The sequence below is a fragment of the Clarias gariepinus genome, chromosome 7 (assembly GCF_024256425.1).
Source record: "Clarias gariepinus isolate MV-2021 ecotype Netherlands chromosome 7, CGAR_prim_01v2, whole genome shotgun sequence".
Classification (NCBI taxonomy): Eukaryota; Metazoa; Chordata; class Actinopteri; order Siluriformes; family Clariidae; genus Clarias; species Clarias gariepinus.
The window spans coordinates 15073279-15092521 of NC_071106.1; the positions used below are offsets into that span (position 1 = coordinate 15073279).

The 19243-nt window shown below is 37.0% G+C and overlaps 1 protein-coding gene across 1 annotated transcript; it reads right to left on the reverse strand.

Moving 5' to 3' along the window:
• Positions 1–10208: 10208 nt before the first annotated feature.
• si:dkey-246g23.4 (uncharacterized protein LOC559426 homolog) lies at positions 10209–17052 on the reverse strand. Its single transcript, XM_053500100.1, is given in 8 exon segments — positions 10209–10346; positions 10348–10729; positions 10731–10817; positions 10819–10929; positions 13336–13468; positions 14387–14449; positions 14452–14589; positions 17049–17052. Coding segments are annotated over 8 exon segments (1056 nt in total).
• Positions 17053–19243: the final 2191 nt, after the last annotated feature.

Sequence of the window (19243 nt, forward strand, 5' to 3'; positions counted from 1 at the left end):
AATGGTTCAAAGGACTAAAAGCTTTTTGTTTTGTTTTTTCCCCCGGAACAGGATCTTTAGATGTGAGGACGGAAATGTGGGGGCAATTTTGTTTGATCTTGCTTTCGCATTTTATCTGATAATAGGAGGGTACTCCTCCTTCGCTAAGTGGTGTGTGTGTGCGTGTGCGTGTGTGATTTGTGTGAGAGAGAGTCTATGTATCTCTATTGTGTCTATGGAAAAAAATTGAAGGAATCCTTTAACAGTATTGATACCTGGGAAGCTATATCCTCATACAGCAGGTGACTGCACATCTGCAAGTAAATTTTATAATGACACAGAATTTGAGTTGGGCATTGGTTGCTCAGTGGTACTGTATGTTTCTTGCTTACCATGTGGAAAGCCTGGGTTTGATTCCCAGCCACTGGATGCAGTGCAGGTTCTGGATAAAATGTGCCAAATTGTTATGTGAGGCAGCCAAAAGACTAACAACTCGAATTTGAATGGGTTTAACCTAAACACCAATAACTGAAAAAAAGTTAATTACAGTTAGCCTATTAATGATTTCAGCTTGGAACCAATGTGTTCTACTGGTGGAAAGTTTACACATAAATAGATAAATAGTTAGCATGCTACTATAGAGGTAATGTACGGCCAGAATCGAAATATTCATAAACTTTATGAAAAATGTATTTTACAGCTTAAGGGTTCTCTTTTTCCAAAATGCCTAGGAACCCTGGTGCAATATACAAAAGAGTGGGATTGAATGTGAAGAGTGAAAGAAAGAGAGACATGGAAAATATATGTGTTTGGAGACAGCATGTCGTTTGTTTGTAAACGCCAAGCCTCAGTGCATCATTTATTTTCCATGATTTACAGAGGCGACAAAGCCACACTTATTGATGTTATTTTAAAAGTAAGATTTTTATCAAAAACCTTTATTTATTTTTATCAAAAACCTTTATATATTTATATATTATAGTTTATCTGTGAAGATCCACCAAAAAGATCAGATGTTGGGAAAAGATATTCTCATGGAATAAGCCGCAAAAATATGTTTTGATGTCCTGTATAAATCCCATTGCTTTGAGAGGCTCATAACACAGAATAAACAAGAAACATGTGGGGCTTGTGAGCCTGAGAGATCACTTAGTACACAGTACATTAGGATTAGGGCCTCGAAGCTGTATTATACCTAATTCAATTCCCAAGGAAATATGGATTTAGGAATATTGTTATAAATGATTACTTCATGCTTACTACAACCACGACAGATTAGATATAGCTAATGGAACTAGAAGCACTTGTTTGATTTGCAGTACAAACAGCTTGTCTGTCAGTGCTTTCCTGTGATCAGCACTAGAGGGCGATCAGAAAGAGTGTTTCATGAAGATTAAGCGTTTTTACCTGCTGCATATCAGAGTCAAAATTCTGACAGGCCTGTTTGATACAATCTTAAGAAACATTAACATTAAAAACTTCAAAAGTTCATTATATTGTCAAAGGGTTTTAGATTGGAACCCTGGCACATGCTCTTGAAGTCAAGCATATTTAGAGACAAATGGCAAGATTTTCTTTTAAATATGATTTTAAATTGAGAATGTACCAATCAATAAGTAGTGGTTAGCACTGTCGCCTTGCCTCTCCAGGGTTCGATTCCTAGCAAGGCTCGATTTACGTCTCTGTGAGCATGGAGTTCACATGTTCTCCCAGTGTTTGGTAGGTTTCCTCCTGTGCTCTGGTATCCTCCCACAATCCAAAGACCTGCAGATCAGGCTTTGGCATTCCCGTAGCGTGTGAATGAGTGTGTGAGTAAGGGTATGGATGTGTGCCCTTCGATGGATTGGCACCCTGTCCAGGGTGTACCCCACCTCGTGCCCTAAGTCTCCTGGGATAGGCTCCAGGCCCCCCACAACCCTGAATACAGGATAAAGCGGTAATGATGATGAGTAAGTGAGTGAATGTACCAAAGAATGTGTAAAATTCTGTCCACATTCAGCAAGACACTTACAGTAAGGTGCAGTTTTAACATATAGATTTAAACTGTTATGGAGATACCATGACTGCATATACCGCAAATTCCTTAAAATAAAAATAAAAAACTTAATAACAAATAAATCAATAAAAACAGACATTTATCTTGTTTTTACAAAGCATTTTATATATATATATATATAATGCATTTCTAATATTTAACCTTGTATAGCAATCTAATCAGTAAATTGCTAAATTAAACATTCTAGTTTAAAACTGATCAAGACTGAGAAGTCTATTGTGGGGCTCAATATAGTTAGTTATTGTTAGAATTTCCCAAAATGGACCTTTGAAAACCACTTGCCCCAATGTTCCAGATGTTCCAACCAAAGATTTTTCTTTTCAGTCTTTTCAGGTAAGCATTTTAAAAAATGACCTGCGTGTTTTGTTGCTGTACACACCTCTCCAACACCGTTTAGTATTTAAAGACTCTGTACTTAATAATATGCTCTGGACAAAATTACTGTATGATTAAGTCAAACTGGGAATTGTGATGAAATTTTTCGTTAATGAATATGCAAAACCGATTGACATTTACACTTAAAGCACAGCACGATGATTAGACTTTTATAAAACATTTGAATAGAGTTAACATTTTTTTACTCGCAGAAGAGACACATCTGTCTGTTGGAACTGTATAAACACTCATTCACAAACACCACTTTCAAATTATAGAAACTCAGCTGGGAGTTATTGCCACATTCCCGTTTAGTCCCAAAAGCATTTTGATCAAAGTTTATATTGAAAAATGAAGGTAGTTTTTACTCTCATAAGTGTGGTTTAATATTCTAAACTATCAAAGTCCTGCTTTAACTTGGACACCTTTTATAGAAAGTGAAACCTAACACCTTTATTAATTTTTTATATGAATGTATTATTAATAGACTGTTTCCGAAATCAGCTGCATTATCCCCTTCTTCACTAATTCACTTTATCAACTTAGTTTTATGTTTATTTGTATAAACACCATAGGTGTTAATTGAAGAGTGGCATTGTGCAGCATGTGGCCAGATGCTACTCTTTAAAAGTTAAGTCATGAGTTGTTTACCCTGTGCATCATTGTAGCAGTTGCTTATGTAGTTAAATATTGTAGTTCTGCTTAAACCTTGGCATTTGTGGATAAGGCATATTCATATTAATAAGCATGGTTCAGGTGACCATTAATTTTCTCAGTGTAGGTGCATCACACAGAGCCACATTTTCAGTAAAAAGCAACAGCTATGTGAGCAAAACTTTGTCAGTTCTCTTCAAATTGCAAGTGAAGCAGTAAACAGACAAATATCATAATGATTGGTTTTAAAGTTTTTACACCACTGGGTTCAGCTTCCATTTACTGTTTAATGTGCACTGATTATATATATATTTATTCGTACCACAGTATATCCTATATACAGCATGTCACTGAATGTGTATAGAGATTTAAGAAATTAAAATGAAAGTTTGAAAGTGAGTGGCAAAGATGGGTACTACCTCTAGTTAGTGTACACGGCTAATACTAACGTTTCTAATCGGTCATTGATGCTAGCAGCAAAAAACAATTTCATGCTATGGGTGCTCAGTTAGATTGGGATCTGGTCCCAGGTTTGGCAGCCTTGGACTTTTTGCCTGCCAGGTGTCATGAGCTTCAGGCGGTGGTGTCCTGGTTGCCCTTGAACCCTTCTTTTATAGACAGCATTGATTTTTATTTTTTTTTTGTGCATAAAATTTATGCTGTATTGGCAGACAGGACGTGCTGGTCCTCGGTCCCCATGGGCATGGGTGAGCCTTGGGTGCCCAGTTTGCTGGTGTATAATTGGTGATCAATGTGGTTTAGTTCACCTGTCAGTGGTGTCAATATTATGGCTGATCGGTGTAGTTTGGACCCAATTTGAATACCACATGACTGCAGTAGCAACAATACGTAGGAACAATAATCACAGGACTCCGTTTGACCAATCAGCAGCAGTAACAATAACCACATGTAGTCACATGACCACACACAAACTGGCAGCATAGCGGGAACAAATCTTCATATTGTGGTGTCTTCTCTGTTTGTCAAAACAGAAAGACATTTCAGCATATAAATAACTCTACATCTAACTTGTGGAAACATGTTGCGGTAAGTTTAGCTGTTTCATTGAATGTTGCAATGTTAGCATAAATAATTATTATCATTTTTTTTCACAATTTTTTTTATTGAACAATTGTCATACATAAACATATCAAAAACAATAAATTATTACTTATATAGATCAAATGAAAAGAAAAATGACAAACTCCCGACCCACCCGAACATAAACCTACACACACACACACACACACACACACACACACACACACACACACACACACACACACACACACACACCCTAGCATCCTTCAGCTCAAATCTGTGTGAATTAGTTGGTCATACATACACTCCGATGCATGACTCAGTTTAGAAAATCATTCAGGCAGTACCTGTAAGTTTGCAAAACAAGAAATAAATGGTTGCCATTTGTGAAAAAACATATTAGTAGAACCTCTCAGTGTATATTTTATCTTCTCTAGCTTAAGAAAAAATAATAAATCTTTAATCTGAGTGGTTGAGGGACAATTAACTGGACTTCCAGCGTAAAAGCAATGTTTGTCTGGCCAACAAAGATGAGAAGGCGATATCATCTTTATGTGCAGAACTTAATGGAACTGAATCATTTGTAATGCCAAATATAGCATTTAATAGACATGGCTTCAACTGAGCCCTAAGTATAGTGGACATGAGATTAAAAAAAACCTGTTCAAAAGTTGTGCTGGTTTGGCCACCCGTCACATCTATCCTCAACATCAGGAAATACTGTATCTCAGCTAGCCTTGATTTGGACTAATGGACTCGAAAACGCAAAAACCTTAAACTGAATAAGACTAAGACTGTAATCCCAGTTCATTTTTCCCACCAGATCTGGTTTTAGTGATTTTATAATCACTAAAAGATCAAATAAAATTATATATTCTTGATATCACACCTCGCTGATAAGGATTGAATGCGATCAGACTTTTCCAGGGCTGCTTGGGATGTATAGAAGGAAAATTGGAAAAACACTTGGATACAAGCAGGCAGCTTATACTCCAAGGACAGACTAGCAAAACTTTTAAATACTCCATACAAATTATAAAAATCTGTGATGCCTTTGTCATGCTATGATGAAAATGCTGAATCTAGAAGTGACGGGGGAAACAAATGATTTTTATGCAATGGACCCATTTCTGACGCAGATCCAAATTTAAAGTGCCATCTAAACTGATACTCAATCTTAAGTGTATTAAGTACCACTGGGTTTTCAGTGTATTGAGCGGGTATGATTGGAAAGGAAGTGCAAAGAAGAGCTAATATACAGGATGGTTTACAAGACAGTAACTCTAATTTGCAACATGGGGATTCAGATGAGTTTATCCAAAAATAAAATTTTTGAATGTGTACAGCCCAGTAGTAAATTAAAAAATTTGGCAGAGCTAGTACACCACTAAGTCTACATCTCTGTAGTAAGGTCTTACGGATTCTAGGAGGTTTTCCAGCCCAAAGAAAGGAGATTATGATTTTATCCAAGGAATTGAAATAAACAATCGTTCAATAGCAAGGGAAAAAGCAGTGGTGACAGTGGGCACCCCTGCCGGGTACCATGTCCAAGAGTAAAATAATCAGAGGCTATATCATTTGTATGAACACTAGCTTGCGGGGATTTGTAAAGGAGGCAAATCCAAGAAATACATTTATAATAATTATAATTTATAAATTTATTACCTAACCCAAATTTCTTTAATACTGCAAACAAGTATTTCCACTCAACCCTATTGAAAGCTTTCTCAGCATCCAGTAAAATAACAACCTTAGGGGATACAGATGTTTGTTTGGAGTAAATTATATTAAAAAGTGTACAAGTATTAAAAAACAAATGCCATCCTTTTATGAAACCAGTCTGCTCCTCAGATATAACATGTGGTAAAACATCTTCTAAACGGGATGCAATTACTTAAGCCAGAACTTTTAAATCAGCATTTAGCAATGATAATGGCGTATATGATCCACACTAATCTTACTTTTTAAGAAGAAGAGCAATTGAGGCTTGGTTAAAAGTAGATGGTAATGAGCCCTGGTCTAAGGATTCATTGAACACACCGAGAAGCAATGGTGCCAATTTATCTATAAACTTTTTATAAAACTTAATTGGAAAACCATCTGGGCCTGGAAATTTATTAGACTGCATTGCCCTAATTGAAACTATGATTTCTTCAAGAGATAATGACGAGTCCAAGTCCCTTACAGAGATTGTACCAATAACACGAATATACTTAGAAGGTAATCATTCAATTTTATATCGTCTTTAAGGCATCCTGATTTATAAAGGGAGGAGTAATATGATTTAAAAACTGCATTGATCTCTATGGGATCAGTAGTGATAATATTTAAGTCATTTTTAATTTGTGGTATTACTGTAGACTTGAGGCAGTCTGTCGTTTTAGCTGATGTGCTAACAATCTACTTGATTTATCACCATATTCATAATATGTTCCCCGAGTCTGTAACAACATACGTTCTGTTTCTTTTGTTGAAAGAAGTTCAAATTCTGTTAGTAAATCAATGCGTTGCTTGTACAACTCTGAAGAAGGATTAGATGCATAAATATGGTCGAGTTTGCTAAAAGCAGATGTAAGTTTGTTGTGCCTGGTCTTGCGACTTCGATTTAGAAAAGCAGAGTATGAGATGATTTGTCTTCTAAGATAAGCCTTGAGAGTTTCCCATAATAACGAATAAGAAGTGGACTCAAGATGGTTAAACAACAAAAATTCATCAATGGTGTTAGAAATTAATGTACAAAACTCTTTGTCTGCTAAAAGAAGTGAGTTAAACCGCCAAGACGATGGCGTCTGTTTATGCGTTGTTAAGTGGATATCTAGTGATATGGGAGCATGTTCAGAAATTACTATAGTTAAATAATCTAAAGAAACAACAGAAGGATTAAGATGACTGTCAAGTAAAATATTATCAATTCTAGAATATGAATGATTTTTTATCTACAGAATTATGAAATGTTCATGGGTCTACAAGGTCATTCTGTGTCATGAAATCAAAAAATATTTTAGACATGGCAGACGTGGGAGCTAGAGCGATCCAAAACTGGATCAGAAACACAGTTTAAATCTTCCCCAAAAATGATCAAGTGGGTGTTTAAGCAGGGAAGGCTACTACTGTAAGTAATTTATTCACAAAATCTGGATCATCAAAGTTTGGAGCATGGACATTTACCAACAAACCCTTGGTCTGAATTAGTGTGCCTGCAACTATAAGATAGTAAAGAAACCTATTCACACCTGAGAAGGGGTTATTATTTGCATTTGAATGTGTCTGACAAAGCACACACAGTAACACTTGGACAATGGAATATCACAGAACGTGCGAGTTGACGCCCTTGCACCGGTTACTAAACATTAAAATGTTGGATTTGAATTAAAATGCCACTTATATTCGTGTTTAATTAAATTCTTAAATCATCGTGTTCACCCATGGGTTTACTGCATAAACACAAGAACAAAAGATCTAGGGACAAAACGGAGAAGTTTCTTTTTTCGTTTTTTTTTCATTAAGTTTAATCATGCAGCACTTTTAGTACTCATAGCTAAAGCAACCCAACAGTGTGATTAAAGTACCTGAAATAACACAGAATTTTGACCCAGCATAAACAACCCAACGATGTGTTTACAGAAACCCAAATTTTTTTAGTGTACTACTACAGTACTAACGAATAAAGTGCAGTCAAAGCCCAGGGATTTTGCGTGCTGTCGCATTGTATTCAGAGAGTAATACATATTTTTGTGGTTATTTATCAGCCTTTTGATCAAAAAGTCGCACCCGCAACTCACTTTCACTTTGCACAAGATTGTATATTTAAAGCACATAAAAACAATAAAACAATCAAAATGTAAACGCGGGTGCGTTACAATAATAATAAGAATAATACCAAAAATAAATACTGAATGAAAAAAGCGCAGTCGAAGAAGTATCATCATTGAAAGAAAAAAGAAAATGAAGAATATATACATATTAGTATTTACAGTTTGAGCTCGACACGTTTATGAGCTCCGTCGCTTGCTGTCAATGGATGCCTAAGAGAACACATTTTTGGCGTCAGTAGACACACAATACTTCTGACTGAAACACGACTGCCCCCTACAGGTAATGAAGGGCATTTTCACAGCTTGCTGTCTGCAGCCGCGGAAGTCGCGGCAAGTCGCGGGATTCCTTTTTTTCGAAACCTGCGTTTTTAATGGCGACATCTGTACCTGCCATTGCTGTCAGCAATAATATGGCCAGGTGAAAACTGTATCTTTTTGTTTACTTTTATGTCCACACCCCGTGACTTAGAGTTAAAATTAGAATGAAAAATTTTATCTACCCATGGATGGAGAAGCCTATGATGATCCTTAACTTAAAGATGTGTTTCTTGTAAAAACACCATATTGCATGTGAACGTTTCAGGTGAATAAATACCCTGGATCTTGTAATTGGGTTACCTACTGTATACCTCTGATGTTCCAGAAAAAAGGCGAACTACTCCAAGCTAAACTTGGGCCTACAGTACATAGGAATTAGCCACTTAACCAAAAAATGTGAAAATGATTCGCAAAGACACAGCAGGATGACACCCCCCCCACCCCACCTGCGCACGCACGCACACACATACAAACACACATAAAACACAAATCTAGTGTCTCCATCCTAACAAACCCTAGAAGACAGCAAGATAAACGAACTAAAACAAAAGTCACCACGACTCAGAGAGTGAGCCCAATGTAGAAGGGAAAAAAAAAAAGGGCTCCCACAGATAAAATAGAACAAAAATAATGCGCAACTGGAAGTAAGTTAAGTCTTCTCACCTCCAGCTTACAAGAAACAGAAAGCCTGCACTGTACTGTAGCTGTACATTTTTTCTATAAAGATACCTGAAAACCTTTAGAGGTGACATTTATTGATAAATTAGTCAAGCTGTTTTCAATAGTCGAACAAAGTGTAAAATCACAATAAAAAGATTAGTCTGCACACTGGATCTTCTTTCAGCACACTTGCCGTATGGTAACATTATGCAGAATGATGATTTAAAAGCATTAGAGCATCATAGTTTGCATAAAGTCACTTGCTTTCTGATTTGTGCCTAATCTTAGTGAGCCATGCAAAAGATTAAAATAATGTGTATATTTCATAATATCTTCAGCGAATTTCTGTCTTCAAATGACAGCCTGAGAGTCAATGATTGGATTAATGTGTTTGCATCTAGACAAACTAATTTACTGCATAACTGCACAGATCATTTCAGAGGAGTCCAACGCTTTTAGCGTGGAATTTTTATTTTTGAAATTATACAAGTTTAGCACTGTTTAGCAGGCACAAAGCATTGCTCCAAGTGATTGCTGCCACAGCATGCAGTCCTATTTCACACTAGCGTTTTGATTGATTTGTTGCCATTGTCGTACTCTTGTGATATATTGTCTGAATATTGTTTGTGAGCGAGGCTACATATTGCATACAGAGGACTTGAGAAGGGTTACACCCTATAAAACATGTCATAAATTTGTGTTAGGAACAGCTATGACACAGAATAAAAAAGAACATTTATCTGGTAGCCAATAATGCATGAAATTAACACAGCCATGTCAGAAAGCGAGAAAGAGAAATGGTATTTGACTGACTCTGTGTAAGGCGCTTTTCTTTCTGCAGTCTTAGTCATATTGAGGTTAGTTTAAATCCTGATAAGCTGAGCAGTATTTTTATTCAGTGAGATGCTCCGAATGCAATACTGCTGCCATTGTAGTCGTCTGAACGCTCCAACAGACTGCCATTGCTAAGGCAAACCTTTAATTATCTAAAGTGGCAGTAAAAAGGAAAGCAGTTCGTCAAACACATTCAGCTTAATATCTGTCATTACACATTATACTGGACAAGGTCAGGGGTATAGTGGATCCAGAGTCTGTCCCAGGAATACATCTTAAATAGGTGTTCAAGTTCATCTTTTATTAAAACTGTGTAATACCCAAACACATAAATGGGATATCGTCTTGATTTTAATAATCAATTGTAATCTTAGGAAACACCACTATTAATTGACACATAGATAACAACAAAAATTTATTTTTGTTTTTATTTGTATTTTGAAATTCATTTGTGCAACCCTCTCTTACAGAGAAGCTCACCTGCACTCTGCTTTCAGCACAGTGATATGAACAGTCATGGTGGTTCCAAACACCAGGCCATATGGAGCACGGAACAATGCCAGCTGAGTAAATGTAATGGCTAACAGACAGAAAAGCCAGATGATACAGAAAATAAATCATAATTACTGTGAGCTTATGAATAATTTCCACCAACCTCAGTTTTACCACTCAGCCAAACTAACCTGGCCAATCAGGGCAGGAGCTGCTGAAAATGGACAAAATAACAGAAGTCTGGTACTTCGTTATACCCTGAGTAAGGGTGTAAGACACTAGGAAGAGAGCAGGAGCAAAGAAGCCAAGCGCTTATGTAGTTCACATAGTATGGAATCTTTCTCTTTAGGGCTTCTGGTGTACTGCTGATGTTCAAGAATCTGCGTTCTAATCAGAAGCCTCCTGTGGTTCATGGTGGATTTGGGAGAGTGACTGTAGCTTGAGTCTGTTTGGAGCTCATCAGAGATGAACAGTGAGTGGCCTCAGCTGTGTACCACACACGCAGGTGCAACTGCACAGCTCCTAACACTAGCATGGCACCCCACCAGGAATAATTGTCTACCAGGAATTGGAAGAAAGGTGTGAAGAGAAAATTCACCTGTGCCGGCCAGTGCGATGGAGACAGGCCTTTGCTTCTCAAAATAGCAGCCGAGCATGGTGACAGTGGGGGTCCAGGTCAGAGCATACATCGCATCAGTCACAAAGAAAGTTTAGGTTTAGGCCAAAGTTGTCATGAATATGCATTGTAATAGTGCATTTCTATATTTCTACAATTCTATATACAAGTGCATATTAAATGAATGAAATACACTGTGGGTAAAAATTTACAAGGCAATCTTCAATGACTATAGAACATGTAGTATCACTGGAGTCATGATGAAAACAGTCTCTTCGCAATTCGCTCTTACTGTCCATTCGTGGTTAGACCAGCATTTTCCAGGACAGCGGCTAGGATGACACGGCCCCATGAATAGCCTCCAAGAAGTCCAGATCTAACTCCATGTGATTTTTTTTCTGTGGGGCTATGCAAAGGAGCAGACATACAGGATAAAGCCTAGCACATTGGGGGACTTAAAGGTTTGCAGCAATATCTCAAATGACTTCCTTCAGAAGCATTCTATCCCTGGCTGTTTGAGAAAACGCAGAGGTTGACGCCACCAGAGCCTACATTGAAATTTACAGATTTGCATTCTTTTTCTTCCCTTTTTCTATGCAATAAAGCACATTCACAATTTATTTTAATAAATTGGTATTAAAATATATATTTTACTTTATTATCAATATTTAATGCCTAGTTACTTTTCTCCCACCCTGTATGTGAGTGTTAACCTCAGCCTTTTACATGATACGACATTATTTAGATTTATAAGGTAATAAAGCTGCTTCGATATGATATAATTTGATCTGGCTGTCTGTGATCAATGTGTGACAAACATTGTTCAAATAAAATTCAAATAAAATTTAAATTAAATTCAAATCAGACTGCCCATGACCTTAAAAATAAGAAAAAAGGATTATCAATAAGAAACAAGAAAAAAGATTATCAATAAGAAATAAATATGGAATAAAATAAGGAATAAAATACTACTTGGGGGGTTGGCTTATTGCTAATTTGAAAATGAAGATGTCCTGGCAAATGATTAATGTGTCAGTGCTATGGGTCAATCACACACAAATTACATACTGGGTAATTTGGCAATGCCAATGCCAGACCTGCATGTCTTTTGACTGTGGGAGGAAACCAAAGTACCTGGAGGAAACCCACCAAGTACAAAGAGAACATGCAAACTCCACACACAGATCCGAGGCAGGAAATGAACCTTTAATCCTATTGATAACCACTACATCGCCTTGCCACTGGTATATCACACATTTTAATAATATTTGATTATAAATAATTTATAATGAATGTATGATTGTTGCATTGATTTATTACAAAATGCAAAAAGAAAAAATTGATGCATCAATCCAAATGCTCAGATTGTTACACTCCTATTGAATAAATATGTTCCCTGTAAAAGAGATACACAGAAACCATTTATGAAAAAAAAAAGCTAGCCAGCTCAGCAAAATACTACCTCTACACTCCCCCGATATACCCCCTGCCCCTCCCCTTGCCACTCCTCCTCATGCCCAGCCTGAGCAATAGTAAAATGCATAGTGAAAAAAATGAGTGCATTGAAAATTCTTCTGCAATATTAATCTTGAGAGTTCTGTTTTGTTCAGAGACTATACAGGCGATAAAAAGAAAATCGTTTAGTGCGTGGAGATGCTATTATATCTCTAGCATCAAAGAAAGAGTGGAAAGATTGACTGGGAACCCTAATCCGTCTGCGTGCAGCATTTGTTGAAAATGTTCTGTATAGAGGGAATTTGCTGTTTGGAAAAGCAATATTCACTATGTCATGAAGAGCTTTTCAGTGGCAGACCTACTAGATGATGATGATAATGCCATTGAAGGCTATGTATAATTGAGAACTCATTATGAATTCATCAGATAGTGGAGTGTAGTCCCGGTTTAGCTATTTAAATTGTTATTATATTGTTCTATAAAATGGACCATATTGAACCAGTTCTGATAATTGGTAATGCTAATGTGGGTCATCTGCAATTTTCCTCTTAGAAATAACTTGCAACCTTATGTGGTTAAATTGTTACCCAAACCACACACTACAAGATCCACTCTCTCTTCTTTTTGCGCTTACTCACTGTTGTTATCTACCCTATCACAGTACCATTATGAGTGAACAGGAGGAGTAGGTGCGTGCCCCTAGAATGAACACTTGATTATTGTCGTATTCCTTCAACCAACACCTTTTTCAGTCTGGCGAATGGTGTTATGAATGAGTCATGCCGATCTGATGATCTGCTCAAAGCAAAAGATAACAAAAGCTTGCGGTAGGTGCGATTTCTCCTCGGCACCCAGAATGTCAAAGTGAAGCAATTCAATAAGTAAAAGTAAAAGTAAATAGCAGGACTAAGGGGAAAAGGAGAGAAAGATAAGTCAGTAAATAGCATGACCAGGGGGAGAGAGAGAGAGAGCGAGAAGGAGAGAGATAAATCAGATAGTGAGATGTTTCCCAGTGGCAGTCCTCTTACCTGTCACAAAGCCCCACAGTGATGTAAAGCTGGAACAGATTTTGACTGTATGCTCCAGCCACCATGCTCACACTGCTCAGCAGTCCTCCCAGCATCACCGTAACTCTGTGGCCAACACATGCACTGAACACAGAGCCAACTGGAGCTGAGTCAGGGAAACACAGGAAACACCTTTCATGAACCATCATCCTTGCTTCAGTGCATAATCTTACCTAGCCTAAGATTTATACCATACATGATCATACTCAAGATCCTTCAACACGCTTAATCCTAACTGATTTTACGGTGTATATATATATATATATATATATATATATATATAATCCAGAAGAGGAAGGCTTTCCTCTTGAATCTTTCCTGCTCATGTTGTCTTAGTTAGATTTTCCATGCTTTTGGGAAAATGTCTCTTGTTCAAATCCTATACAAATAACATTAACTTGAAATACTGTACGGCACGGAGCCACAAAACACTGACAGAGCATAAAATCCAATATATAAAGAGTGCAGAGGAAGGAATATGAGAAATCATTTATTATTTATAGACTTTTGCTTTGGTGCACTTTGATCAGCCGAACTTTGTTTGACGTTACTTCTGAGGAACATGACTTCCACAAATGTCAAGAGATTACAAGTGATGCTTAGTGCAGAAATCACGCTGTAGTTCACAGATTGTCAAGATGGTGTGTGATGAAAGGTTTGTACAGAAGCCCATCTTGACATTTGTGGAGTTTGCTCTCATGAAATACTAATCAGTTTCTGCGAAGACACATGAGATCCATGCGAAGTCGGGTGAGAATTTTAATCAGCAGCTGCCCTCTGGTGGTTAAAGACACAGGTGTTATCGTGGAAATGCAAACATGCAGATTCTCTGGACAGATCAGAGTGACAACACCTCATCGAATTGAATGTTTTTAGCTCATGAGAGCAGACGAAACTTAATGAAGACTAATTTAATGTGAAAGATTCATACACATTCTCACCACAATCCCTCAGCACACGAGCATTCCTTCTCTCTAGTTTGTTACTTAATGCATTCTGATATGGGTGAATGACTGAAGCATACCTACAGTTGCTACAAAGATGGATGGAATCCATGAGCTGCCTGCTGCTGTAACTGCAAAGTGTTTTCCATGAAAAACACCCCAAAGGGCTTGATCACACCAAATGACAGCCTAAAACACAAGAAATGCAGATAGAGTAGCACTATGAATCAGCCTTATCCACCATCAGGAGGATATACGTGACCAACTGCCTCCTCACCACAGACTTTATCCCAGATAGTGAAAGGGAGTATGCACAGGGTTATCGGACTTCTAGAAGAACATTCATTACATTATTCATTACACTGCAAACAGAAAGCGTCAGTAGATTCACAAACATGTGCGACTCAATAACTAATGTAAATAACCAAAGCCAGAGCAGTCCTAATGCTTAATCTGTGTATGTGGGTTTATACAGGTCCTACTTTACATAAACCAGAATGACTTGTGTTTACTCATACTTCTGCACCTACTATTGATAATGTCTATTATTATGCATTGCTCATATGTTATCTGTACCTCAACTGAATGCTTATATGCGTCCTGTAAACTAGCACTTAATCTGGCTTTGAAGTTCTGCTCCATGGCTGTTTTGCCTACAGCTATACCCTGTACCTCCTTCTACTCAAAGTTGTTGGTTTGAGGATCGGGTTCGAGCCATGCTGTCAGTGGGTTGCTACACCCCATAATACCCCGTCACGGCATGCAGTGCCAGTCCCAGGCCCGGATAAAATAGGTGTATTGTTTCTGGAAGGGCATCTGCAAAAACCTGTGCCAAAGTTTTGTGTGGATTGAATGGAGCAGCCCAGAAAGAAAGTCCTATACTTCCCTCCAGTCAGTTGGTAAATAGTTTTGTCTTGTTTTGCTGCTAAAAAAACTAAAATCAGGGCTAAACTACCATACTGCACTTGACCAGCATGACCAGCAGCTCAGTTGTACAGCTCTATACAACAGGTAAATTACTCCAATTAGCTAACCTAGCTAGTTTATTCTACATGTAGGAAAGGGAAGTACAAGAGGTCTTTTGATTGTGCACAGTTATGAGAGTAAAAATAAGTTTTATTACTTTTTTTTTCCTGCTACACTAATGCACTTATCCCAGCTTTTTGCTAATGCTTGGATATCATCAAGGTAGGAAAGTTTCTCGCTACACTGGAGCCACGATCAGACTGCCTGGTTTATATATGTAACACTGGCCTCCCAAGAACTCCTTTAATGGACCAAACTTTTGAAAATGGCTTGGAAAGGGGTCAGGACTGTAAGGGGGCAGTGACTCCCAGCCCAGATTGTGTGTACAGTTCCTACAGACAGATACATCTCCTTCACTTATGTTATCCATCACCATTTAAGGATCAGGCAGTCCACTGTCTAAATGATCATGGGGACGACGATGGTGGGTTCCGAGCCACATCAGCCAGGATTGTCCATGGATGTACTTCTTTAAAACGTTTGCACCATTTAAATGTTATATTGAGGCTTAGAGTCCTACCAATGTACTGTGCTGGAAGACTTTTGTAAATGTCAAATTAATTTTATGCTTTCTTTTACAAGAAATTTTATTAATTATTTTATTAAGTCCTGGATTGACTTAAATGCCCCAAATCAATGGGTTAACAGTATACATCTAAAATGAGTTTAAAAGTAAACAGGACTATTTGGAATGGATAAAGCCATATTTGCATATAGTAACATGATATTTACAGTGCTGTAAAAAAAGTATTTGTATTAATTGATTTTATTATTCCTTTTTTTCATATTCGCCGCATAAATTATTCAGATCATCCGTAGAAGTGTATATATATATATATCAGATACTTAATGCAAATACTTCTACGGATGATCTGAATAATTTATGCGGCGAATATGCAAAAAAAAGTAAAAAATTATATATATATATATATATATATATATATATATATATATATATATGTTTTTGCATATTTGTTGCACATTAATTATTCAGATCACCAAACTAACTTTAATATTACACAAGGATAACCCAAGTAAATAGCATGACCAAATGCAAAATTTAAATGATGATTTATGGTGGCACAATCAGTTATTAGGGTTAGGGGTAATTAGTTTTTCACATAGGGCGAGGTAGGTTTGGACAGCTTTTTCCTCCCTTAATAAATGTAATCTTCATTTAAAAACTGCATTTTGCATTTACTCAGGTTATCTTTGTGCAATATAAAAATTACATACGTTTGATAATACGTTTATGTTTGTTGATTTGAATCATTTAAGTGTGACAATTAAGCACAAATCTAATACTTTTTCACAGCACTGTAATTGGTAGCACAGTTAAAATGACGCAGTGGTTGTAAATGTATGCAATTATTTGTTTTAGTAAATGATTTGTTGCTTAGTTCACATGTTTGTTTCTTGCGTTGCTATGATGGTGTTAGGTTAGGTTAAGCAGTTATGTGTAGACAGCAGGGTTCGACTGGCCAAAACTGGGCTACTACTTCAGCCCTGGCTGCTTATAAATTATTAAGAGCGTATAATGGAAATAATCTGTAAAGCCAGTATAATTATAACCCAAATGTGATAATTGCATAGACGACAAACCAACAAAGTTCCTCCAGTGATAATTAACAAATGCTAATTACAAACAACTGTCACACAGATTTTCAATTAAAATCAGAACCATTAGGAATTTATAGTGCTTCATATACTACATACCCATACTACATATAACATCAGTCATGTTAAGTAAACAAAGCCTAATTGTAACGTTTTGATTTATAAACTTAAGTGAGATTTCTCTTTGCCCTTGTGTCAGAACATGTATAATTTATATAATCTGCTCCATGCTCGGCTGTTGCTTTGTAATCCTAAATTTACCTAAGCGGTAACCATAACAGGTTCTTCTCCATGGCTTCTTTTGTTTAGCAGCTACTTATCCAAAGTTTGCTTTTTGTTTAGTTTCCAATACACTAGAGTTTTTTTCCACCGATTATTTATTCTAGCTTACAAGTACCAGCTGTTGGCAGCTGGCAACAAAGCAATGTATCATTGGATGTGAAAATACCCTTCTAACAACTGTGTAGCACTTGTGCTTAGAACTTCTTTTCCGTAATCAGAATAAGGGAATGTATAGTAGTGGAAAAGTAATTGAACTTATTTCTGTCTTATTTCTTGCTTTTTTTTTTTTTTTTTTTGCTTTTTTTCCAAAAAATATTAAAATTAAGTTTTGTTGACTAAGATCTTCTATTGGTCTTCTATTCAGTATAGATGTTGTTTAAATTTTCAACACTTGTATTTTTTAACTAGTTTATTTGCATTATTTTGAAGTTGGAAACTATTTAAATACTAAAGGATGAAGATTTCACACACTTAAGAACCCAAGAACCTCATGAACTTCATGTTGGTCACGAACCCTGGAACATTAAGATGCACAGAAAATTCAGGACAAACAAACAGCAAGCTCAATAAACATTTAAAGGACTTTATGGAAGTAAGAGCCAACATTTTTTTTTTTATTGAAACCTATTCACTGAGCTGGAATTATACACATACTCATCCAGAGACACGCACCAAAACGTTTGAGCACACTCCAGCTACATCTATTTAACAAATATCCCAAAAATGGAAATTACAAAAAGAAAAATTTCACACAACATTCTCAGACAGTTTGGAAGCACTGCAATGCTGACTAGTTCATAAATATAACAAAACTACTTCCTAAAAATCGAATCTTGTTAAAATTGACATTAATTAAGACTATATTCACGGTAATCAACAGTTGGTCTAAACATATGGAAGTAATCTTAAGGTAAGTCTACAGAATAAAAGCTAGGACATCCCATAAGACTGTGGCACACTGGACTGGCATATTGTGGGAGCAAGCAAATATCTGTCATGAAGTAGAGCCCTTATCTGCCAGGCAGGAGGTCTAGAGGAAGACCAAAGAGGAGATTTATGGATGCAGTGAGAGAGGACATGAAGTTAGTTGGTGTGAGAGAAGAGGATGCAGAGGATAGGGTTAGATGGAGGCAGATGATTCGCTGTGGCGACCCCTGAAAGGGAACAGCCGAAAGACAAAGAAGAAGAAGAAGAAGAAGTAGAGCCCTTATTTAAGAACAATAGAAATGAGGGATGGGAATAGTGGAGGTGTAGACAATGTGCAATACTTTGACTGGTTTAATTCTGACAAAATAAAAAAGCCATACCAAATCACATCAGTGAAAAGGTACTGTTTTCAGCTAGCCCTGTGCGCAGAACATAACACTGAATTGATTCATTATTCAGGGCATTCTATTTTAGAGCTCCATGAGACTTATCCTGCTGAGGCCAGACTTGATCATTTAACATAGGTTGACAAAACAAATGGCTTGCAGTATAGTTCACAAAAGCACAGGCTGCTTTTTGTGGTGCGACTCTCTAAAGTTTCACGTTATTGAGAGAAAATTAAATCCCAGCAAGTTCAGGTCTTAACGACACCACAGCCATCTATAGCCAAGGGAACGTAATTGGCCCTCCTCTGGGTGGGAAGCCATAGCCTTCCTCTGGAATTTGTCAGTCAGAGTGGCATAAGCTAATTGAGGCCATCTGTTAGCTCATGTTTACTTAACAGGACAATTAGCGCTTTTCTCTAAGCGTGTATAGCAGTTTGAAAAGATATCTGGAAGCATGTGTCCCTAATGGATCTGCAGTAGTCAAGCAACAGGGAAGACGTAGCTGAGGTGGGAATTGGCAGTCTCTAAATTGAAAGACAATGCATGGGCCAAACAAGGATTGCTCCACAGCTTGCATTGCAGTAATCTACAGAATACTTCAAAATGTGTGCAGATGGGAGAATGTAGAAACTAGACTCCAAAAAAAAAAAAAAAAAAAGAATATATACTGTATATAGATATTATATATACAGTATATAT